The sequence below is a fragment of the Malaya genurostris genome, chromosome 2, assembly GCF_030247185.1.
Source record: "Malaya genurostris strain Urasoe2022 chromosome 2, Malgen_1.1, whole genome shotgun sequence".
In the NCBI taxonomy this organism is placed as follows: domain Eukaryota; kingdom Metazoa; phylum Arthropoda; class Insecta; order Diptera; family Culicidae; genus Malaya; species Malaya genurostris.
In genome coordinates, this window is record NC_080571.1 from 36,963,183 (window position 1) to 36,989,113 (window position 25,931).

A 25,931-nucleotide genomic window follows, 5' to 3' on the forward strand; every position below is an offset into this window, starting at 1 on the left:
AGGGCCATTGGTTTAGAAAACTCTGCGGAAATCGACACAGCAATAGATAATTTGAATCGAAGCTAGAAATCTTTCAGTTCCAAAGCTCATAAATTCTCCTTTCATCGATGGCAATCTTCAACGACTCATTCAGATTTAGAGAAACAGTCTCAATATTTGACATAGAAACTGCAAGTGTATCATAAATCGCATAGAAAAATCGGAAAAAGCAACACTTTACAGCTTACACTTACACTTCGTATAAGCTTGATAATTTTTCTACTACTCAAGTTCTAGTACTGGAAATGAGTGAATATTTAGTTTTGGGAATCAATCTAGGTAACTATTAGTTTTTGATCACTACTTCCAGGACTGTCAGTACCGGAAACAGTTCCTTAGAATGCAGACTCTTGCGTCATGATTTAAAAAGGAATTTTTTAGCAGACCGCACAAAACGATCCGTAATTTGAATTCTGATAAAATTTATTCACGATCTATGGGTTTCAATTCATTCATTTCAATTCAAGTGTTTTTTTTCAATCGTTAAAATAATGACTAACTCATTAACTTTGCAAGCAAAAGCAAACAAAATCTTTACCGGTGCTTTCCGAAAACATGTCTTTATCTGTTTTTTAAAGTAAACCTTTTTATGTTTCTTACCCTTTATCGAATGTCACGACGTATCTTATCTTTCGCTATCGCGATTAATCTCTCATTTCAGCCCAGCTATGTACAAAAATACCAGGACATTTTTTTATCTCGACGAAGACTCACTATCATAATATATTTCGGATAAAAATAATTAATATGAGTGCTACGAGAAAGGCAATTTCGAGCGAAAAACAATGGTAATATTAGTATTGTTTATGACAATAAGAACATTTTTATTGTAATTCGGAAAAACGAATAAAATCGAAATTATTGCATCATTTCTGATACCGAATTTCTCGGAGAAAACACGAGTCTATAACGAGAAAATCGTAAAAATTTTCAACCAACAGAGATGCATTCATGAGACTTTTCTTGTCTTCTAATTCCGTAGTAACTAACTGGAGGAAACATGAAAAGTACTTTTAACACTCCGAGTACCAAGGGGGTAAAAAGTTACGCGGACTACCAAGGGTACCATGAAAAGTGGTGGAAACGCTAATTTTGACTGACTATATCTTAGCCATTTTTGGACCGATTCCAAAATTTTGTTTACCATTAGAAAGATAAATTCATTCGGAATAAAACCCATTTGAAACGAAGGGAAACCGAATGTTCTATGCAAAATTATTATAAGAAGTTCCAACTAAAGTCCGTAGTAAAAAAGTGGGACCGCTTACTTTAGATGGCTATATCTCAGATGTTAGAAGGCCTGCAGTCTTTTACCATTTACTATCCGAACCGGCAAAAGAAGAATGCAGTATCAAGAAAAAAGTAAAAACTTCCTCTGGTAGACCGTGAAAGGTAAGTTACTAAAAGATTTCTGCATGATCAAATGATCCTTCTTACATCTCAACTTCTATATCTTCACATAAATAAAATCACTCAAAATATTTTGACGTAGGACTACGTTTTTGTTTTCTATATCTATAATATAATAAGTTTCAGATAATTGGTGATCGAAACTTCAGTTAGTAACGAAAATTATTGACAGTTTCGTATGGATCAGTTCACGTTTTCCATAAGATTTCTGTGTTTCAATGAGTGCGTTTGCGTTCAAGAAAATCACTCATACGTAGAAAAAGTTGCTAACGCGTCGTCCAAAAAGTCCAGGAACTAACTAGGAAAACATAATCTTTTTTATTCATCAACATTATCACCTTCAAATGCCATAAAATCGTTCTAGTACTTTTATAATTTTTCGACACCATCCGTATAGATTGATTTGTCAATGGTCCAAACATAGGTTTCAGTTGGAAGGACTAGCAGTCGCTGAGGGCTAGGTTATTGTGAATAAGGTAGGTGAGGAAACAGATCGCAGCCCAATTCGTTTAGTTTGTTTCATTGTTTACACTGACCACGGTTAACGGGGATTTTTTGTACTTCTTATGAGGCCGTTTTTTTACGATTTCGCATTTTTTTAAAGATATTTTTTATTCAGGCCTATTTGCGTACAAACTTTACGTGGCCGAATTAGCCGATTTTTTAAATAGAGAATTTTTTGAAGTGGATCTCGTTGTCACTCTTTTTCTAGGAGGAGAAGAGCTTTCATTTCCCTCCTGCGAGGGTTGAGGGGCACTTTGCTCGTGGCTCGTCTCGTCATCCATTGCCTCATCGGTTGTATTGTTGTTGGTGGCCGTTTTCGTTCCGTTTTCTTTGTTGTTCGTAGTCTTGAGCTCGTTGCTAGTTGCTTTAGATGCGGTTGCAGTTGCTGGTTTGTTTGATAGTGAAACATGAGTACTGCGCTCACTACTTTTCGTTGTTGAGCGGTTGACCTTGTCTTTGGTTGAAGATGTCTTTTTTGCAGTTTCAGTGCAAGGTTTACCGTAGTGTGCAGGTTGTTCTCAAAACTGACATGTAACCAGCTGATTTTCATAGGTAATCAACGTTTTACACGGACGTGTCCCACCTTGATGTAAGATGGAATTGCCTTACGTAGTTGCATACGTACCACTCGCACGCCATTCCGGATGGCGGGGAAAAATTCCGCCATATTTCCCCTTCGATGGAAAGGATTTCACCGTACTGCGACATATTCTCCCGAACGAACTTATCGGTGGCCTGCGGGGGAAGGTCATGCACGCGTACCTCTATGGCATTGTCCACCATGTGCACAGGCATTTTGTATTTAATGTTATCACACTCAACGCTGTGCACCTCGTTGTTAACTGAAGCGAATGCAATTACATCGCTTTCACGTTTAAACATAATGTACACACAGTTAGACGCCTTGTTGAATTGAATCTCACTTACATTATTAGCGTCTGAATGCATTCGTTCTTTAAGTAAGATTTCAATTTCGGTTGCTGCTGGTCTAACTTTGCAACGCTTGAAATCTATACAAATTGAATTTGGTCTTGCAGGCCAAATTTCAGGCTTTGTTAAATCGTTTTTGACCATTCCGTACACTCTATTGTTTACTGCACTGTATTGTCTTTGTTTCTGTTGTTTCGACCGTAAACGATTTTCGACTGTGTCGGGTGAGATGCGAGCACGAACTGATTTCGCACTTCAAACGTATCAATAACTCAAAGTAATAATTACCTTTGATGGTACTTTCCTGTTCAAGGAAGTCGATATTAATTATACCTCGAGCATCTAAAAACTGACGTCATGATTGTTTCAGCTATCTGTAACGTTATCAGATGGTTTCCCAGTCTAAATACTAATCTAACGAACTTTGATTTTGCCTTCATACATCACGATTATCAAAACTTGCTTAATTTATTTCCAGTTGACTGCTACACACTTAGAAAATTTCGCAGTTGTGTTTGTGATGCTAGTTTACCGAAATTTCTCGTCAAGAATATTACCGAACAAAGGAATTAAATCTTAGTGTGTATATTTGGCCACGATCAAAATCAGAATACCACAAACCTTTATTTTTAATGGATCTGAGTGATTAGAAATGTCACTTATATGTCGGCAGGTTCAGTGTTTGTGATGCTATTGATGTGCAAATTTGACCCATGTTCTCTGAAGGATGGTACTTTCGAAAAATGAGGTTAGTTTGACATTTGGGTCAGCCCCGGGACTTTTGGATTAATCAGCGGCTGGACTGTATATGGATTTGGTGTGTGCACCGTTCGACTCGCACAAGACACATTTTGATCGGAAATCGACTGTTTCAGTCCTATTCAAGGAAATGAAGGATGACCTTGAAGATCATGGAGTACTGGATGAACGAATTCAGCAATTTCCTTCATCAACCTCAACAAACTAAACGATCAGTACAACCAAATTTTCAAAGAAATAATTCCGATTTTTCTATAAATACGTTTATTTCTTAAGGCAGTTTACATAAGTTTTTCTTCGCCATAGCATCACTTTTACATAAAATTCTTATCCTAATATAATTCTAAAATAGTCACAACGATTTAAGTTTATTAAAACATATTCCTCTTATCACTTAAATATCATCTTATAATTCGCCAATATTTATGAAATCTACTCGGAAATATTATTTGAACCAAACGATTAACTTCTATAAATTATAAAATAAGCTGTTATTTTGTTGATAATTTCATAAAGTATTGTTTCTATCATTACATAATTTCTATTCTAATTTAGCTATTGGTTGAACTCATGGTCGCAACTGGAATCAGAGCTAAGTCTTAAAAAGGGCCTTTATTAAATTGAAATTCCAATTATCTTTATGAAATGATAAAGAAGTTTCATGTATGGAAGGTCACGACAAGCAAGAATGTCTCGAACTGGGACATTGGATAGTCTACCTTGGGTACGCAGAGAATTAATTAGTTGAGATCTGACATCACGATACTCCACGCATGTCCAAACGACATGATCAATATCCCGATAACCTTCTCCACAAGCACAACGATTAGTCTCGGAGAGCCCAATTCGAAGGAGATGTGCGTCTAACGTGTAGTGATTGGACATGAGTCTGGACATCATACGAATGAAATCCCTACTCACATCCAGTCCCCTGAACTTTTGTCGATATTTTAGGAATAATTGAGTGCATCCACCGACCCAGATCATCTTTATCCCAAGAAGATTGCCAGCTGGCAAGTGTTCTTCGGCGAGTCGCGCTATAGAATTCGTTGAAAGCAATCGGTCTCTCATAAATTTCTTCCTCAATAGCACCACGTTTGGCTAAACTATCGGCTCTTTCATTACCTGGAATGGAGCAATGAGCCGGGACCCAGACTATAGTGATTAGATAATTATTGTTCAATATGTTGTTCAGGCACTGTTTTATTTTGCCCAAGAAAAATGGTTCATTCTTGCCAGTCATGTTTTAGCGAATGGCTTCAATTGCACTCAGACCATCTGTGAAGAGGCAATAATGGTTTGGAGATAATGTGACGATTACATTCAAGCTATAATGAACTGCTGCTAACTCTGCTATATAAACAGATGCAGGTTCTTGAAGCTTGAATGAGGCCGAAACATTATTGTTGAATATACCAAACCCTGTCACTTCTTCAATTCGCGATCCGTCCGTGTAAAACATTTTCTCAGAATCAATATGCCTGAACTTACTTGAAAATATTTTTTGGATTTCCGTAGAGCGTAGGTGATCCGGGATTCCATGCACTTCGCGTTGCATGGATATGTCGAAAAATAAAGTTGAGTCAGGGACATTTAGGAGGCTGACACGGATAGGAATATATTTCGAAGGGTTTATTTCCTGGGACATATGGTTAAAATATACTGTCATGCAGGGTTGCAAACGGTACTGGAGAATGACACGAAACAGCAGACATTCAAACTGCGCAAATGACAGCAGTCGCCGATTGTACTTCGCCACGACTGCAGGAGATGAAAAATGTCATAGGTCTCATGACATTTTTTCTCGTGAATGTCGCCGTTTGCTCTCATCGATAGCTGTTCGAATCTTTTCAATCTGAGAATGGCTAGCCACAATAAACAGTAGCTCCTTCCAAATTCAACAACTTTCGAGAGGCAGTCGCCAACAAGGCTTAACTTTGAAATTCGTTTTATGTCGATTCTCATGAGGTGTATGGGGACATGCACAAGAAAGTCTTGCTTTCCAATGCAGACGGTTTTTTTTGTGTATCCTTACGTGTTTTGTTTCTCTGCACTCCCGTTGGAAGGAAGCGGTTCAGTGAGAAAAGCAAAGTAAATGCTTTGACTTCCAGAATTGGGATGCACTTTTTCGATCAAACAATTGAAGCCCGTTTAGCATGAACAAGAATTGTAGAAGTAATAGGATCGCAAAACTTATTCTCTCTGCTGTAAGATTTCTTGCCTTTGCGTCATATTAGAAAGGCAAAAGCTGCGCTCCTGATACTTCGTGTATGAAATTTGTGTAAATAATTGTAATATTTTTGAAACATCTGCATGAACAAGCTTTGTGATTGAATTTTTTCAAAACTGAAATTGAACCGATAATAAAAACACCGCCGTTCGCATTAAATTTATCGCCACAGATCAATCACAGCGGATATAACAGTCCCGTTATGAAAATGTCATGACATTTTGAGCTCGTGACATTCTCGAAACCCGTGACCAAAAGTGAACAAAGCAGCTACTTATCCAGTATGTACCTACACTACCACAAAGCGAACGCTGTGGCTTTGACTGCTGTGAGAGAGTGCGACAAAATTAACTGCTCTCAATATTGCTGTCGTGTGTCGTGGCTCTAATGATTGCGCCAAGCTCTCGTGTCATTGCGAGTTGGCTACTGTTGAACGTAGCAGCTGCGCATATCGTTGGCAGTGACTGTCTTACGCTTGGCAACAGTATAAAAAAATGTCAAATTTTCGCACCCCTGCTGTCATGCATCTTGTTTGAGATTGAAGCTGGACTAGCCTTTCGAAGTTATTCATAACCAGGGCATTCAGTATCTCACATCTTATTAGCAGTCGTGATGAAAGCTCCCAAAAGCGATCTTTCAATGGAAAAACTCCCGCCAGAACTTCAAGACTCATTGTATGTGTCGAATGCATGCAGCCTAAGGCAATTCGCAAACAACGATACTGAATTCGCTCAAGTTTGTTAATATGAGAGTTTACAGCGTAACGAAAGAAAACGCATCCATATTCCATCACTGAAAGTATCGTTGTCTGATACAATTTTATTAGATCTTGTGGATGAGCACCCCACCAAGACCCTGTTATTGTTCGAAGAAAATTTACTCTTTGTTGGCATTTCGTTATCAGATACCTAATGTGTCCTCCCCACGTGCATTTGGAATCAAACTACACCCCGAGGTATTTGAAAGACAAAACCTGCGCGATCATTCTTCCCATCATATGAAGCTGAAGCTGCGCGGGATCTTTCTTGAAAAAACGACCAGCTTTGTTTTCTCCGCAGAGAATTCGATACCCAGATGAACAGCCCAAACGGACAAGTTATCTAAGGTATCTTGCAATGGTTTTTGTAGTTCAACAGCTTTGGGTCCAGTAACTGAAACCACGTAACTGTGCAAATAATTATTTATAACCGCTGGGAGTCCATGTTGGTGGAGCTTGTCTGAAAGAACATCAATGGAAACTGAATCAAATGCTCCTTTAATGTCTAAAAAAACAGATGCTATTTGTTGCTTTTGAGCGAAGGCAATTTGGATGTCAGACGAAAGTAATGCAAGGCAATCATTCGTCCCTTTATTTCTACGGAAGCCAAACTGAGTATCTGACAACAAACCGTTCGTCTCGACCCAAGTGTCGAGACGTCGTAGAATAATTGTTTCGAACAAGCTGGTTTACACGGCTCTTGAATGGCGATAACTTTCACTTGGCTCCAGTCAGGTGGAACAATATTTTGCTCAAGAAACTTGTTGAACAATTCCAACAAACGTCTTTTGGCGAGGTCAGGCAGATTCTTCACCAAGTTGAATTTAATTCTGTCAAACCCAGGAGCGTTATTGTTACAAGACAAAAGTGCTATAGAAAATTCCATCATTGAAAAGGGGCTATTAATAAAACCAGTATTTGAAGGAGATTCCCGAGTAATGCTCTGCGTAGGAACAGAATCTAGGCAAACTTTCCTAGCAAAGTCAAATATCCATCGGTTCAAGTATTCCCCGCTCTCATTGCCCAAGTTACGATTCCTCATTCGTCTGGCCGTGTTCCAAAGAGTGCTCATTGAGGTTTCTCTTGACAAACCTTCGACAAAATGTCTCCAATAGCTACCTTTTTTGGCTCGAAGTATGCTCTTGTACTTGGTTTCTAAAACTATAAATTTTTCAAAATTTTGAGGAGTTCCTCCTCCCCGTTTTAGAAACGTCTTGCAAGCATTTTGTTTTGCGAGTTTAGCACTCTTTGTCCCACCAGGGGTTGGGAGGCCTTATGTTAGTCGTTGGCCCAGGAAAACGTTCAGTTTGGGCTTGTTCTGCGGCCTCCAGAATCGAACAAACCAGGAAGTCATATTCTTCATATGGGAGGAGCTCTTCCATTGAAGTTAAGACACTTGAAATATTACTTTGGTATTTAATCCAGTCAATATTTTTTGTCAAATCATATGGAATATTAACTGAATTAGCAATGCCTTTGTTACTGCTAATTGAGATGATGATTGGTAAATGATCGCTACCGTGTAAATCAGGAAATACTTTCCAGGTGCAATCTAGTCGAATTGAAGTCGAGCAAAGAGATAAATCTAATGCACTTGGACGTGCAGGAGGTCTTGGGATCCGTATTATTATTAAAGATGATCTGTTATCATTGTAAACGGAACCCCACATAATACCGTGCGAATTTAAATCCCCCAGAATCAATCGTGGAGCAGGAAGGGCTTCAACCATTTCATTAAGCTGTCGCTGTTCAACTTGTGCTTTTGGAGGAATATAAACCGAAGCTATACAAATATCTTTTCCTTTCATGTTTATTTGGCAAGCAACAACTTCTATACTAGAAGTCGAAGGGATGTTTAATCTATAAAAGGAATAGCATTTCTTAATTCCCAAAAGCACTCCACCATACGGAGAGTCTCTATCGAGACGTATAATGTTAAAATCATTAAAATTTAAAGCTATGTTTGAAGTAAGCCATGTTTCGCGTAAAGCAAATACATCACATTTTTGACTATCCAATAAGATTTTAAATGAATCAAGTTTTGGCATGATGCTTCGACAATTCCACTGCAGGACAGTGATTGTATCATTTGCGGCGGGTGATAAATTATCCATCAAAAGATACAAAATCTGAGACAATTGACCATTGAGCTGATAACTGTTTCAAAAAGGTTCCAGCTATTGGAAGGAATGCCATTATGAGGGTCTTTAAGGGTTCAGATATATTGAATGCTGAGAAAATCCATTCTACAATTTCCGAAAACTTCAGTAATCCTGTTGGTGGCTGTGAAATGGAACACACTGGATTATCATCTTTGTTTGTGCTAGATCCTGGATTGGTTTGTGAATTTGGCAAACCAGGAGGCAATAATTCCGATTATTCGCAGATACAAATAAGTTGAAACGGATCACAAAAGACTGCTGCCTGAATATAAAAATTGGCAGTGATTTTGAAACCATCTGGGTTGTCCTACGTCAACAGTTCGAACAACTACACCGTTCTATGTCTTATTAATATCTTAGATGCGAAATTTTGTTTTAAAACTCTCCAAAATTCGAATTTATGCAAAGTTTTATAGAAACAAAATATATATATATATAAAAAAAAACAACCTTGCACTCTCAAGGGATAAATATCATTTTCATTAAAATAGAGGAATAGTTCAAAGTAGTGGGTCGTTCTCCCCAGTATGAAAAAATACCCACCTGAGTTTAACATGTTTAACCGGCCCTGCACATTTTACCCTCTAGATCTGGAACCGGAAGTCGGATCGGGATGAAACTAAACAAGCAACCTATGCGATTATAGGAGCTTTTATTTGAGCCTAAGTTTGTGGAAATCGATCAAATGATCTCCGAGAAAATTGAGTGAGTCTCGTTTTAGAGTTTTTGATATTATTTGACACATACTCACACACAGACATAGGCTCGATGAACTATGTCGAATAGTATAGAAAAATCAGCCCTCTGGTTCAATTTTCTCTATTCAATTTTTCAAGTGATTGCATAAACTTTCTGTAATATTATAGAAAAGCATCGTTGTCATGATATTGAATAAAAGATTTACAAATTTACATATTTTTCACCTGAAAATTATAATCCCCTTTTTATCATACCGATAACGATCGGCTTACTTTTGTGATAACAGCTTAAAATTTCCGGCCAAAATTATCACCATTATTGATTCGGCTCATGCCCAAAGAAGACGTTTATTTCTGTTTTGCTGTTCACTAATGTGAGTTTTAAATTGGAGCAAGTGTTTCAAATCATATCATATCAAAAGGATTCTTGTAAAAATCAGCGTTAAGGTAGGAAAAGTTATAATACTAATGCGGGACACGGTTGTAATAGTATTTTTGAATATACACAGATTCAGGTTTTGGAAAAGGAAACTGCAATTCAAACGCGAGTGAAATTAAAAGAAGATCGAAGTAACTGATATTAGGACACCTTTAGTGTGTAATCAGTGAATTTCATAACTGATTTTCTGTTGAATCGTGATTATAACTTTGAACGAATGCTATTCCTTTAGCTGCATCGAAATACAGTTGTTAAAATGGCCGAAGGCAACACAAAATATAAGAAGACTGGTACACTGGGAGGAGCTCGCCACGGTGACTCGTTCCAGGTGCATTTACTTATGCTGATGTATCAAGGAGCTGCTAGTGATGAAAGTTTTACAAATTTCCGCTTAGCAACCGAATGGGAAGATGCCGAAAAATTCGACGATGCGGCTCTGGCATGGGAAACAGATGAAGGTAAAACTCAAAATTATTTGTTCGTCCAAGCCAAACACAAGCAGTTTCCGGAAATCAACGAGAAACATTTTTTCCCGGTGAAGGAAGACGAGAAAGTAAAAGGAGAGTTTTCGATGCACAAATACTTTCAATCGTTTTGTGACATTATGAACAACAGTAAGTTCAATGGTGGGAACCTTGATTTTGTGATTTACACTAATGCAAAACTACATGACAGTTCGGGGTGGTTTACCAAAGCTGATATCCAAACTGAGATACTGAAGTTACTAGGAAGCAGCGGAGAATTTTTTAAGGTACAAAGTATCGATGAACGCATAAACACATTATTAGATTTTAGCAACAAAGCTTTCCACGATTTACTAGAAGAGATAGAAAATGCCTTTACATATAGAAAGGAAAAAGATAAAAATGATGAAGCTGAAAACGGAGAAGATAAGTTTCAAACAGATTTAATTAAAAAGTACAGCACTGAATTGAACAATAAAGTGCTTTTTGTTAAAAAAGGTGCGGTTCGATTTACTACTAGATTTAAGAAATATGAAAATTTGAGTCCCTTAGAACGAAAGCTATATGAGTATTTCTCGAAGGAAGACAAAATGAAAACTATGATGAGTGAAAGTAAGAAACTGATTGGAGCGCTAACTTCTAAAAACCAATCGAAGAGTAGACTTCGTTTGTTTGAAAAAACAGATGTTGAGAAGTTTCTTGAAAAATGTATCATTGCCACTAGTCAGCCAAATAACGAAGAACTTGAAAAAGACATAATAAAAAAATTCAGAAGGTCACCGATTTTCGGCTCATAAGAACACTATGCCAATCTGATGTACGCACATCTACGCAAAATTATCAACAATTGGTTGGACTGCATGCAAGATAAACTTTGTCCTTTTTTAACGTTTACCGAATTGAAAAACTACTCAAACGATGTTATTCGTACTATTGCAAAGTCAAAGTTAGAAGGTCAGACACAAACTTTCGATGGCATGATGGAAAACTTTCGCATCAAATTTGCAAGTTGCAGTCCTCTAGAAAATTTGATTGCCTCTAGTTTTCCTATGGTTGTATATAAAAGTACCGAAGAAGGGTTTCTAACCTATCTTAAAGTGTATCAGATTTTTCATTACCACAAACAAAACTATTACTATTTGAAATTAACAGACTTGCCTCACTTTGAGAAAGAAATAAATAGTTTCAAGAACTCGAATTCGGATATTTATATTCTACTGGACGATAATTGTCCATCGCCTAATATATCATATGAGTTTTTCCAATCAGATTCGGTGAGCAATGAAATCAAACTCATTTTCTTAACATTCACGGAAGACCGCGCCACAAATTTCTTCAGAAGTCAGCATCCGTTTCATTCGATTGAAGATTCCAAGAACAACATGAATCTGTTGGACGAAGATAACCAAGAAAGACTTTTGAAGAAATCGGTGTCATTTCAAGGTGTTGAACTTACTTTGCATGAATTACTTCCGACTAAAAATCTTCGTGCTCGCATAAGTGACGAAATAGTCGAAAAGTTGATACAACAAAAACGTATTGAAATTGGATCTGCTTTACCTGAATTGCAACTTAATTGTTATATCGCACAAATTATAAGTGATAAGGCGCCTAGTAGTGAATATGATTCGATGATTCGACAAGCTACGAAAAGCTATAGCGAAGAACAATTTCTCAATCATTCTTTCCAATTTAACACGATTCTGCTGTCCTCATTACCAGGTATGGGGAAAACCACCCTTTGGAAAAAATTAGCTCAGGATGCAAAGAAGTTGCATTCTACTGATTGGATCCTGTTCGTTCGATTGTCTGATTGTGCTAAAAAACTAGAGGAGCCAAACGAACTAACGAATTTAGAAGACGCAATTAATCTGCTCTGTGAAATTCTGTCGATAGCATCCGACTTTGAACGAATATTATTTTCGAAATATCTACAGGAAACAGAACGCAAAATTACCATCTTTTTCGATGGTTACGACGAACTACCTTTGACTGTAATGGAGAAAGCTATTTCATTATTTTGTATGCTAAAAAAGGCGCATATTTTTATCAGTACACGATCACACCAACAGAAAGTATTGGAAAAGGCAATGAAAGTGAAAACATTTTACTTGCAACCGATCGACGAAAGTGACCAGATAGTCCTTCTGAAACACCTTCTCGATGTTTTGGATATTCGTGATCCGACAAATGCATTCGTAGAGAAACTGATCGAGAGCAGACCGATGATGACCCTTAAAGAAACTGCTGGCACTCCTTTAATCATCAACATGCTAGCCGAGATCTATAAACCATATGTGATTGAGCTACGCAATCCAAATGAAAACACTTCTTTCCAATCAATCGATCCGGAAAACTTGGATTTTGTGGAGCTATTCGAAAACTTTGGGCACCATTCATTCAAACGCCAGCATAAAGTAAAACATGAATTGGGCGATAATTTTTTGGACAAAAAAAATCTTTTATATGTAAGTTATGTCAAGCTCCATAACTACCTCGGTCTCATGAGTTTAATTGGGAAAGAAGCGATGCACTTGATTGAAAGTGACGAGCAAGAGCGCACATCACTAGAGGAACAAGCAAATCGGGTAGACTCTCTAATTATGCCAAAATACTCGAATGGAATTCCGCACTTCATCCATGCCACGATAGCTGAATTCTTCGCTGCAAAGTGTTTGAGTGAGTGTCTGCGTCGTATGAGCTTCGAAACAATGAAACATCATTTTTACAGGCACGATAAAGGTAGATATATCGCCAAAATCAAGCAAATAGCAGATATCTATGACTTGTACATGGTTTTATTAGAACACTACCCCTTCGTTCGGACGATCTTGTTTTTGTTTGCAAGACCAAATGAAGAATTTCTGGATAAATTATTGCAAATGTTTTCGTTGGTGTATCCGTATTCGTTTAAGTGGTATGCAAAATTGATTTGTACAATGTCGAACTGCGATAGAAATTACTGCGAAATGAAGGAATACATCTCAAACTATATTAACTTCCCTTCAGATAACTTTTGGGCAAACAACCCTAACGACCTACCATTACATGCTGCTGTTCAGATGGGTAGTGCTGAATTTGTTAGTTTGTTGTTGAACCAAGAAGGATTAATAAATTCTAGAAATGCTAACGGTGAAACTGCACTAGATATTGCTTTAAAACTTGGTGACGCCAAAATTGTCAAGCTTTTTCTGGACAAGTCAGCCATCATACAAAGGATTTCAATGGCTGGTATACTTTTGCGGTCTAATGAATGCGCCCAATTGTTTTTAGACCGAGGAAACCCTGCAATTATCAAGAAAGCTATCGATAATGATGAGTCTACTTACATGGGTGAATATATTTATTATATAGCATTTAAAAATTTGGCACTAATCAAAAGAATTATTTCAAATGCCGTTATTTCTCATAATACTAATAGAAGCAATCCGTTGAATTTTTTGATAGATGAAAACGATGATTCAGCACGTGTAATTATCAATCGATTTCTACAATATATGAAAGCCTTGCTCGAGGGAGGAGCTAAAGTCGATAGCACTGCCTTTAGTGTTGCTATTTTATTAGGAAATCCAGCATCAAAGGAATGTATAGAGCTGCTACTAGAATACGACGTTGATCCAGCAAAGGTCCGCAGAGAACATCTTACTCCTTTACATTTCGCTGCATTCTTTAATAACCCCGAGTGTTTGGACATGCTTATTCAAAGAGGATTTTCAGTACTGGCAGACGATAAATATGATAGAATCCCTCTTCATATTGCCATTGAAAGGAACGCTGATAAGATTATCGAAATATTGCTAAATCATGAAAAAGCACCAGAAATGGTGCTCACTTCGGATAAAAATGAACGAACTGCTTTACATTTGGCCGCAATCTCTGATAATTACGAGCTCGTAAACCTTCTTATTGAACGCGGTGCATCGGTAATGGCAGACGATAAAGAGTATAGAATCCCACTTCATATCGCCGTTGAAAAGAACGCTAAGAAGGTTGTCGAAGTATTGCTAAAACATGAACAAGCAACAGAAATGTTGGGCACTTCGGACAAAAATATACGAACTGCTTTACATTTGGCCGCGATCTTTCGAAACTACGAGCTCGTGAACATTCTTATTGAACGCGGTTCATCGGTAATGGCAAAGGATAACGATGGTAAAATCCCTCTTCACATCGCCGTTGAAAAGAACGCTATGAAGGTTATCGAAATATTGCTAAAACACAAACAAGTAACAGGAATGTTGCTCACTGCGGATAAAAATAGACAAACTGCTTTACATTTGGCCGCATACTCTAAGAATTACGAGGTCGTGACCATTCTTATTGAACGCGGTGCATCGATAATGGCAAAGGATAAGGATGGTAAAATCCCTCTTCACATCGCCGTTGAAAAGAACGCTAAGAAGGTTGTCGAAATATTGCTAAAACATGAACGAGCAACAGAAATGTTGGGCACTTCGGACAAAAATATACGAACTGCTTTACATTTGGCCGCATACCATAAAAATTACGAGCTCGTGAACATTCTTATTGAACGCGGTTCATCGGTAATGGCAAAGGATATATGTGGTAGAATCCCTCTGCATATCGCCATTCAGGGAAACGCAAATCGGGTTATCGAAATATTGCTAAAACATGAACAAGCAACAGAAATGCTGCTCACTTCGGATAAAAATGAACGAACTGCTTTACATTTGACCGCAATCTGGGGTAATTACGAGCTCGCGAACATTCTTATTGAACGCGGTTCATCGGTAATGACAAAGGATGAAGATGGTAGAATTCCTCTTCATATCGCCATTCAGGGAAACGCAACTCGGGTTATCGAAATATTGCTAAAACATGAGCAAGCAACAGAAATGCTGCTCGCTTCGGATAAAAATGAACGAACTGCTTTACATTTGGCCGCATACCATAAAAATTACGAGCTCCTGAACATTCTTATTGAACGCGGTTCATCGGTAATGGCAAAAGATGAAGATGGCAGAATCCCTCTTCATATCGCCGTTGAAAAGAACGCTAAGAAGGTTGTTGAAATATTGCTAAAACACGAACAAGCAACAGAAATGTTGCGCACTTCGGATCAAAATGAACGAACTGCTTTACATTTGGTCGCAATCTATGATAATTACGAGCTCGTGAACATTCTTATTGAACGCGGTTCATCGGTAATGGCAAAAGATGAAGATGGTAGAATCCCTCTTCATATCGCCGTTGAAAAGAACGCTAAGAAGGTTGTCGAAATATTGCTAAAACACGAACAAGCAACAGAAATGTTGCGCACTTTGGATCAAAATGAACGAACTGTTTTACATTTGGCCGCATACTATAAAAATTACAAGTTCATGAACATTCTTATTGAACGTGGTTCATCGGTAATGGCAAAAGATGAAGATGGTAGAATCCCTCTTCATATCGCCGTTGAAAAGAACGCTAAGAAGGTTGTCGAAATATTGCTAGAAAACGAACAAGCAACAGAAATGTTGCGCACTTCGGATCAAAATGAACGAACTGCTTTACATTTGGCCGTAATCTATGATAATTACGAGCTCGTGAAAATTCTTATTGAACGAGGTTCATCGGTAATGGCAAAAGATGAAGATGGTAGAATCCCTCTTCATTGTGCTTTTCTTCAAGAGCTTTGGAGGGTAGTCGAAATATTGCTTACACATGAGCAGTCATCAGAAATGTTGAACACCCCAGATAATGACGGATGCACTCCTTTGCAATATGCCGAACTCGATAAAAACCCCGATAGTTTTAGGAAATTTATCGAATACTTCTCCTACGCGTATGATGATGACACCGCTGAAAATATTGCCAATAAATTGATCGAATTGTTCAATCAATGTGGGCTGACAGAAAAGCTGGAAAACTTCGATGCAGAAGAACGTGAAGAATTTTGCGACGATGTGCGTTCCGGGTATATTTATTTAATGTCTAAAACGCTGCCAAATACACTATTCAAAAAAATTTGGCCTGAGTCCGCACGTGAAAACTAGTTTTTTTCCGCAATCCTGTAATTTTTTTTGTCAGAAAAACTATAATCCTACGTGTCTTTTAAACAGGAAAGTTTGATGTCGCGTATGGTAAGGTTTTCTTTTTGTCAGGAAATTATTGAAAACATTAAAGTTTTTTATTGTTATCGCCTACAAATGATTCGAAGTCTTGGAAATTTCGAAACAATATCTTATGAGGTTTTGCAATTCACTGGGATATGAATTTATTTCATCATCTATGGCTCAACGAATCAACGAATGGTTCCCTTTTATTTATTTCCGAACTTTCGATAGTTTTGTATTGAAAGAAGGAAATATTTTATATTTGAAGTGACGTTGAATACAAAAAGGCTGTCACAATAGCAAAATGAATTTTTATGAACTTTATTACAACTAGCCATTTCCTTCTTGCTAGGATTTCAACGTACGTAAATGATTATCTAAAACTTAATTATCCTTGCCTCGACTTTAGGAAGCAATATCACAGAAAAATTCGAAGCGAATGCACCAATTTTCAAATTTAAGCCAATACATCAAAGCGAGATAACAGATCTCACTTTAACTAATGGTTCTAGTATGTAGGGTGAATAGTGGAGCTGAGATGAATGAGAGTATCGTTACTATATTTTGACTTAGTCGCTCAGAAATGTTTGGACTCTGTTCGAAATGGGCATGCAAACAAAGCACACTTTCGAGACCAACTGAGTTTGATTTCCATTGATTTCAGTCTAGTATGAAAAAAGTAACGCAAGTTTGACTCATTGTTAAAAAGGCCGAACAATTAATCTGATGCGTGCAACAACGTCATATCTCGTCATTGTAATAAAATTTGTGATAACCTGTGAAAAACTTTAATGTTTTGTAAATAGGACATTCTAAAATTTCTTATTAACACAATAATCATGCGTAGATGATGTTGATGTTTGTACTTTAGTTTTGTATTTTACACATTGAGTTTAGATTATCTGAGTCACAAATGCACCATTTTCTCTATTTTATGTCTGGCGATAGGTGCCAATAAACAATCAGTAAAATTCAAAAGGAAAACTCCACAAATATCCTCAAATAGTAATACGAGGATTTCTACACTAAATTTTAGACAGGGTGTGCTTTTAGGATTTGCATTATATACACGATCAATTATAGGTAAGAATGAATGAAAATATGTGATTATTGAACACTTCACTGGTTTGTCTACCAAGGAAAAAAATAATATTCTTACGTTATGCGATTCATTCTGATCAAGTGTATGGAATTTATAACAGAAAGTATAGGAAAATATTAAATTAAGAAAAATGTAACATATAGATGTAAGATGAATAAAAAAATGTAACCTGGTTTATTCACGACTCTGTTTGCTATTGTCACTCACAAACGAATGCCTTTGTTCCGACAGATTTTAGACTGATCTTGCGTTACGTTTGAAACGATGGTCTTGACGGATTTCACTATCGTCTTGTTTTCTGCTGCTCGAATAATCAGTATAGTATTGGGAATGAATGTAATTTCTACACAGACTGAACATCTCAACAACCGGATCGTTCAGAGGAATAAAAGATGAAAAGTTGTTTTAGGTTTTATCAGAATCCAACGAGAAAAACTGATTGGAACAAAAAAATGACCCAAGAATATTGTTAAGAAAATGGCCGGACATTTCTCGCGGTTTCCACCCTTGTGAACTTGTGGTTCTTGCTCAAATTCACCCTTCTGACTCTAACGAAACCTAAAACACGGTCACAGCAGCTCTTCGTCTTATCAGGAACAAATCAAAACAAATCGCAAAATCGAGGGAAAGTTATTCTTCAAAATTAGACAAATATCACCGACTAAACCATTCCTGACAAATCCGGAGTCCATCCTTCATAATCACTAGTTTCCTGCAATCACCAACTTTAAACACAGGTAAGAAATTGGAACTTTGCTTAAATCACCACAAATATACAATCATATTGACTTCACCTATTTTTATTTTTCACAAAACGAGCAAAAGTTAATTTCCGAAAAATTTTGACGGGAGCAAAAAATTTTCGCCCAGTATTTCTCAATAGGTTTTTCGGAATAAACTGGACCCCTTTCTCTGCATACCATTCTTGAACGACTTTGCTGTAATGACAGTCTGCCAAATCTGGCCAAAACATTACGGGATGGTCTTGGGATCGAATGAACGGCAAAATTCGTTTTTGGAGACACTCTTTTTGGTATAACACATGGATCAATAAGACCCGAGACTAACAATGGAAACAACTTTTTTTTGCAAAATTTTTTTTTATTCAACAACATAATCACCTTCTAGGGTGATACAATGATTCCAACGTTTTTCCAATTTTTCAATACCATGTTTATAAAAAAATTATCTTTCGCTTCAAAATAAGCTTCAGTTTCAGCGATGACCTCCTCATTTGAGCCAAATCTTTTTCCCTGGAGCATTTTTTTAAGATCAGCAAAGAGCCAGTAGTCACTGGGAGCTAAATCTGGCGAGTATGGGGGGTGGGGAAGCAGATCAATGCCGAATTCGTTCAATTTCGCCATTGTTTCCATCGACTTGTGGCAGGGTGTTTTTGTTCCATCGAAAGCAATCGCGGCACCCACTTGGAAAAAACCTTTTTCATGCTCAATTTTTCATGAAGGATAGTGAATACACTTCCATATGATATCTGTGTGATCTCAGCAATCTCACGGAGCTTCACTTTACGATCTTTCATTATAATTTTTGTCACTTCACTTACATTTTCCGGTGTAACGGCTTCCACAGGTCTACACGAGCGTTACGCGTCATTTGTGTCGGTACGACCACGTTTAAACTCGGCGAACCACCGACAAATCGTTGCTTTTGATGGACAAGAGTTCGGATAACATTTTTCAATCCATTTTTTCGCTTGCACGGTGTTTTTACCCATTAAAAAACAATGTTTTATCAAAACACAAACTCGGGTCTTTCCATTTTTTAAACAAACTACAAAACGATTTTACTCCAACCTCGATAACTCAGCTGTTTCTGGTCGGATCGACTTAAAATTTTGACCCGTTTCAAGCAAAGGTTAGTACTCTAGAAAGATGTGGTTACTGGTTTACTATGAGCGCCATCTCTGTTTTAGTCTCGGGACTTATTGATCCATGTGTTGGTTCCGTTGTCATTATTTTATTTGTAACTAGTTTTTTTTTTGCCACAGCTGCAAATGCCCTGCCAAATCATAAATTTTCTTGCAAATTTGTCGGCAAAAACAAATTTAAATTTGGCTGGAACATCCCCCCGAGCCGTTGCCAAATAAAATTTTTGATCGTCGAACATGGTCAGCACCTGGTCATATAGTTTCCGAGCACGAATTTTGACCACACTATTTTGTTTTATGGTCCGATTTGGCTGTTTGCTAGCTAGTTCTCCTCACGGTACTATGGGCAGCACCGAATTTTCTGGCCAAATCACGGTCCGACAGATTAGGATTTCTTTTAATCGTCTTCAAAATCTTACCACGCAGTTTCCGGTCGACAGTTCCACTCCGGCGATTAGCTTGAGGCTTCCGAATCGTCGTCAATGTTTCCTTATACCGTTTGATAACGCGCCATACGGTATTTCTGGGCAATTTCAGCTATTTAGCTAGCCTAGATGCAGACCACAATGGATTTTCCAAATAACTGTGCACAATTTTTTCCCTTCTTTCGGCTTCCATGTTGATTGTTTACAAAGTACAGTCGATTTGCGGAATGTCGAAAATCATACGTGAAGCTGACAAAATTACCGACACGAGGGGGCCAAGAACTTCCAAATCCGTCCACCAGGAGCGCCACAATATGAGCAATAGTTTGTTCCAATTCTAAATGAAGCAAGCTGTACATTGCAATCACTTTAGAAGCCAAATTGTGTATAATTTACGTATTGAAAGATCTTTTTATTCCATTAAATAATACGTGAATACGAAAACAGCTGACATGTTCCTTAACATTTCCGAATATCAATTAGTTGATCAATTGTATGAATTATGCAAGCATTCCTCTTTTTCACATTTGTCGCAAAAACAAAGAAGGCATCACTTGATCTCGATTACTGTGAATTTCACACAGCGAAAAGTGCACAAATCTGACCAAACTGTTCTAGATTTGCACTAAACTGAGGATATTTCCCTTCGAGTTGCGAACAACAAATCCTAATAGTTCTTTAGAAAACTTTTAGAGCCATTAGAACGGCTGATTTTGTGTAATGCTCTCCACCATTGTTTTTTCACCAATGTAAATGACTGGCAGCTGTGACGTAATCGCTCTTGCCGAAAGCGAAACTAGCTTTGCAAACGACACAAAATACATCATGCTCGCAGTGGCGATAGAATCCAAACTGATCCAATTCTTGTTAAGATGTTTCTTTTTACGTGATTTCGTTTGTAGCTTTTTCACTAATGGGCGGTCCTAACCGCTATAAAAATAGCAGCATATAGAATTTTAATTTCGATTATTTCATTTCGGATTTGCATTTCATTGAAAGAAACTATCCGGATGCTGTACAGGATTCATTCCTGCCTTTCAGAAGGACCAGAATTCCTCAGAACACGTTCTGATTGACTGGTGTTGACATGGGTCAAATGAGACAGGTTTTTCAATAGTGTACTATTGAAATACTTCAATGCTTTTTCTATACACGCTTAAGTTGAAAATTTTCGATTCTATAGGTAGTATGTTTATATAAATTCTTTCACAGATCACTGAGCTATGAGCTTTAAAAATACGAGAAAGGCAAATGCGCCTTATGAATTATCCTCTTTGATACTCGTTTATACCAAACATTTCAGAAAAGTTTAATTTTGAATTATTTGAGATTATGTCACACAACTGAATATTTTATCATAGAATTGTGATCATATTTCCGATCGCATGTAGCAAAATTATGTTGATTCGTTAGATACAACAAGAGATATTCACGATCAAAAACTTATCACTCTCTCAGAGGGTAAATTTGAAAAGGCACCCCATAGTACAGGGTCCGGCACTCGAAGTGTAATCAATTAAAAAGGCCATAAATTCAGTTTGGAAAATTACTTTTACTTAATTCAAAGTACAAAATGTGTAAAAATAATAAAAAATTCAGAATCAATTCACTTTTGCTCGATATGACCACCTTTTGCCTTGACTATGGCCTTGAGACGGTCAAAAAACGAATCGCAAGTTGCCGAATGTGTATTTAGGCCCACTCGCGGACAATAACTTTTTTCAGCGCCTCGAGACTGGTGTATCTTTTAGTTCGGACTTTGCTCTCCAAAATGGCCCAAAGAGAATAATCCATTGGATTCGCATCTGGTGAATTTGAGAGCCATTGTGTGGACGTGATGAAGTTCGGAACGTTGTTTTTCAGCCATTCTTGGTTCACTCGAGCTTTGTGAGACGGTGCCGAGTCCTGCTGAAACGTCCATGGTCTGCCACCGAAATGTTTGTCTGCCCACGGCTTCAAAGCAACCTCCAGAATACTTTCCTGACAATATGTCGCATTTACCTTGACGCCAGGCTCGATGAAAACGATTGGAGAGTGCCCATCTGCGGTTACAGCGGCCCAAACCATTATCTGTTGCGGGTGCTGCCTCCTGGTGGCCAATCGATGACTCAAATTCTCGTATGAACGGTCGGTCAAGTAAACCCTATCGTTTTTAGAGTTTACGAATTGCTCAATTGGAAAAATTTTCTCGTCAGAAAATACAATGTTCGGAAATTGACCGCTTTCGGCCAAACGAAGCAACTCCTTCGCTCTCTCAAGTAAAGATTTTTTTTTCGCGTTCACTTTTGGCAAAATGCTTTCTTGCGCTTGTAAACAATACAACTCCGAACTGTCATTTAGCAAATTTCTAGAGAGCTGATGCCCGTGCGTCAGCTGCGCGAGCGGTCTAAAGTTGGGTACACTTCGAGTGCCGGACCCTGTAAAGTAAGTCGTATTCACGACAAAATGCGATATGAAGACGAGCGTGTTATTTAGAAGTAAATTGATCTATTTTAAAGGATTTGCTAGTTGATGCACGAAAAAACAATCACTTTGGCCATACCGATCGTCGATTTCTGGAAGCACAGACAATAACGGTCAAAACAACAACCGAAAACTATAGTCAAAAAATTCATCATTTTTTTAAACTGAATGGGAATACCCAAGCCGCTCGAAAGAGAATGAGGCTTTTTGGCCGGATCTGAAAGGCTTCGCATGTCAAGAAATTGCTAAAGGAGATAAATTAGCTTCAGATACACGTGGCCCAAACCTATCTAATGTCCTCCAGATGAAAACTGACAAAAGATCTTTTTATTGATCACGGTTGTGGTTCCGGCCAACTGCCACAGGATGTCGAAGAAATTTTGTAAAACGCAACATTGGATTAGGAATTAAATTAGGTCCTATTTTAATGCATCCATTAAGTTTTTACTTTTAATGTTATCATTTTTGGATTTTCAACTTTTGCCTAGTTAGTTTCATTTCCTACGCGAACAGCAAAAAAAAAAAATAACCTAATGTGATATCAATTGAAAAATTGATGAGCTGAAATCAAATTAAGATTTCAATGTGATGTTGCTATCATAATCAGATTTCGATTTGCTCTCGTTTTGATGTGCTTGATGGAGCTTTTCGCGGTTTTATTTTCGTTGGCGGTGATGAAAAATGGAAAAGCACGTATTCGTTAGTAATCGATCATCGATGCATTTTATCTTAGTTGAATCTAACAGAATCCAATTAGCAAGGTTATTAAATGGTTCTGTTATTGGAAGCTGCGAACTGCATCGAACTTGAAACACAATGTTAATTTGTTTGAATTTGTTCCACACAGGATTTTCGATAACCCCTGGATAGGCAGAACAGACAAAGCATGTAATTTCCAACAGTTCTAACTAACCAACACTCGGCTATTAGTTTAGTTTCTGAAGAGGATTATTCTCCCCTTGGGGTGGAGTCTCACTAATTGTAAATGTCAGCTTCTTTGTCTTACACTGTGTCTGATGTCATTTTCTTCATTTCTCTAGGGAGCCATTCCGGCCACCATCGGCATAGTGGACGGCCGTATTCACGTTGGTATCAGTGGTGATCAGTTGGTAAAACTGGCCAAAACCGACGGCAGACCCACAATCAAAACGTCCCGCCGTGATCTGGCATACGTACTAAGTAATGGTCTAAACGGAGGCACAACGGTGGCGGGAACACTGCTGGTGGCCGATATGGTTGGCATACGGGTGTTTGCGACGGGAGGAATCGGCGGAGTGCACCGTGGCGGTCATGATACGATGGATGTGTCAGCCGATTTGGTCGAACTGGGCCGAACACCGGTTGCGGTCGTTTCCAGCGGGGTGAAATCTATTCTGGACATTCCGAGGACGCTGGAGTATTTGGTTGGTATTTTTTTTTTGCTGTTGTTGTGTGATTCGAATATGATACTATTTTGTGTTTTGCAGGAAACCCAGGGAGTTTGTGTTGCATCCTATCAATGTCCGGATTTGAATTTTCCCGCTTTCTACACCAGATCCAGTGGTTCCAAAGCCGCTTATAATTTAAACACTGCCCTGGAAGCTGCCAATATGATAAGCGTAAACAGAGCGCTCGGTTTGCGATCAGGATTTTTGATAGGTGTGCCAATTCCGGAGGATTACTCCTTGGATCAACAGTTGATGAACGACGTTATAGAGCAAGCTTTAGTCGAAGCTGAATCGTTAAATATTCATGGCAAGGAAGTTACCCCGTTTATTCTGTCTGCCGTTTCCAAAATTACCGGAGGCCGAAGTTTGCATTCGAGTGAGTGGCAGTTGGATTGAATTGGTATGGTTCGCAAAAATAATAATTTTTTTTTTGGCAGATATGATATTGATAAAAAACAATGCTCGTGTTGCGGCAGAAATCGCAGTCGAATTATTGCGAATCGAAAACAATGGATCTGACAGTTTCAGCACTGGCGCGAACCGGCATTCATCGGAGATTCGAGATCAGCGAGCGCCGGTTAGTTGAGTTATGCATTTCTAGTTTAATCATTTTGTAAATATACGTTTCATTCATTTTAAGTCAACACCGTGAACAAAAATTCTCTGGAATGTCTTTTGATTGCACTCTTAAATATGGATGTAATTTGAAAGAAACTGTGGCATTCCGAAATTGAAATTCGTCTCGTAACTGTTGATCTACGATTCACGAAGTATTGATTTTTTCCAGGTGGTAATCGGTGGCTCCATTGTCGACACGTGCGTTTCTGTGTTGGACCATGATTTAAAGGTAAGTGTTCTGACGTTCTGAAAAAGTACATTGAAAATTTCATCTGTCTCGATTATTTCGAATCACCATTCGAATATGTTACGCAATGGTTAAATGTCATTTATTTCGGTGTACATACAGTTCAAGCAGCAGCACGACAAAGAATAAATTGCTGCTGTTGGTAATTATATTGATAGCACAAAAATAATGAGATTTACACGTCGTGGCATTTACATTTACAGTGGCGATGTGAATAATTTTCCAGTGAACTTTATGTAAATTCTGCTTCTACCGTATGCGTAGTAATGTTCACATCATTGAGAAATGTCCAAGTTTGGAACATTCTCAGAACTTTCGGTTTCGATTTTTTTTATTCATTCAAATGGGGGATGTTTCTCAGAGTCTGAAATTATTGTTATTCATCGATCGAGTTTCCGTTTGCTGCAATTACGGTCTCCACGTGCTCCCTAAACACACAGCATTTCCTACGAATGTAGACTGGATTCATTTCTGTCCAGGTACGGATCAATGTTTTTCTGAGCCTTGCTGAATCCTCTGATTTAAGATGTCAATTTCTGAAATCTCTAACAATATTCAGAATATTAATTTTAGATCTGGATGTTAGATCTGAACTCTAAACTTGAAGTTTGGAACTGACTTCTGAATAAGTATTTTATTTCTGAATTCACTTTCACAATTTGGAACATGGATTCTGGAACTAGACTTTGGAGCTTCATTTGTTCAAGTTCGATGATCAGGTTCATTCCATTTTAGATTATCATTAAACTTTTTTGCTTTTTTAACGTGAGTTTCCAATGTAAAACATAGAAAAATTGCAGTAAGACTAATTATCTTTCCAATCCTATAAGGTTAAAAAACATGTTAATTCAAGTTCCTTTCGAGCAAACATTGGTTAAGACAAACAGACGGGACAACAGACACAAAAATATCTCACATAGCATTGACCAGCCGAAAAATCAAAGAGATATTTGATTAGTAGGAAAATGGCTTGATAGATCACAGGCTTGAGACTCCAAAGTCCAAAATAGCTGACAGTTTCATACAAGATATTAGTTTTTGCATACAATTCCACGTCATCCGCAAACCATTAGCAATTAAGATTTATAGGGTAAGATTGCTATTAACAATTATCTCTACATACAACCGAACAGAAATATCTATATTAAATTTCAAAATCCTTCTGAGAAAATTAAAAAATTCTAAATGTGCGCAGAATTGCTGCAGATCTCCAACAAAATTTTGTTCGTGCATCTCTAAAATCCATGCTACTCGCACGCAAAATATATGAAATTTTATGAGCGTGGTCAAACTAATTTACCAAGTATTCAGAG

General features: G+C 37.8%; 2 protein-coding genes across 2 annotated transcripts in view; both read left to right on the forward strand.

Moving 5' to 3' along the window:
• The window catches only part of LOC131428584 (pseudouridine-5'-phosphate glycosidase), a 50,599-nt gene extending 25,852 nt beyond the window's left edge, over window positions 1-24,747 (forward strand). Inside the window, exons 4-8 of the mRNA XM_058592630.1 lie at window positions 23,367-23,729; window positions 23,793-24,129; window positions 24,191-24,330; window positions 24,541-24,600; window positions 24,721-24,747. Of these exons, the coding sequence (XP_058448613.1) occupies window positions 23,367-23,729; window positions 23,793-24,129; window positions 24,191-24,330; window positions 24,541-24,600; window positions 24,721-24,747 (927 nt within the window). The remainder of the gene's footprint in view (window positions 1-23,366; window positions 23,730-23,792; window positions 24,130-24,190; window positions 24,331-24,540; window positions 24,601-24,720) is intronic.
• Window positions 9,691-11,848, forward strand: LOC131430023 (uncharacterized). The gene has a single exon (XM_058594633.1). The coding sequence runs from the start codon at window positions 10,185-10,187 to the stop codon at window positions 11,187-11,189; it is 1,005 nt and encodes a 334-aa protein (XP_058450616.1). The 5' UTR covers window positions 9,691-10,184; the 3' UTR covers window positions 11,190-11,848.
• Window positions 24,748-25,931: the final 1,184 nt, after the last annotated feature.

What these genes read in the sequence shown, in the direction of transcription:
- LOC131430023 (XM_058594633.1), top strand. Translation starts at nt 10,185, where the DNA reads ATGGCCGAAGGCAACACAAAATATAAGAAGACTGGTACACTGGGAGGA.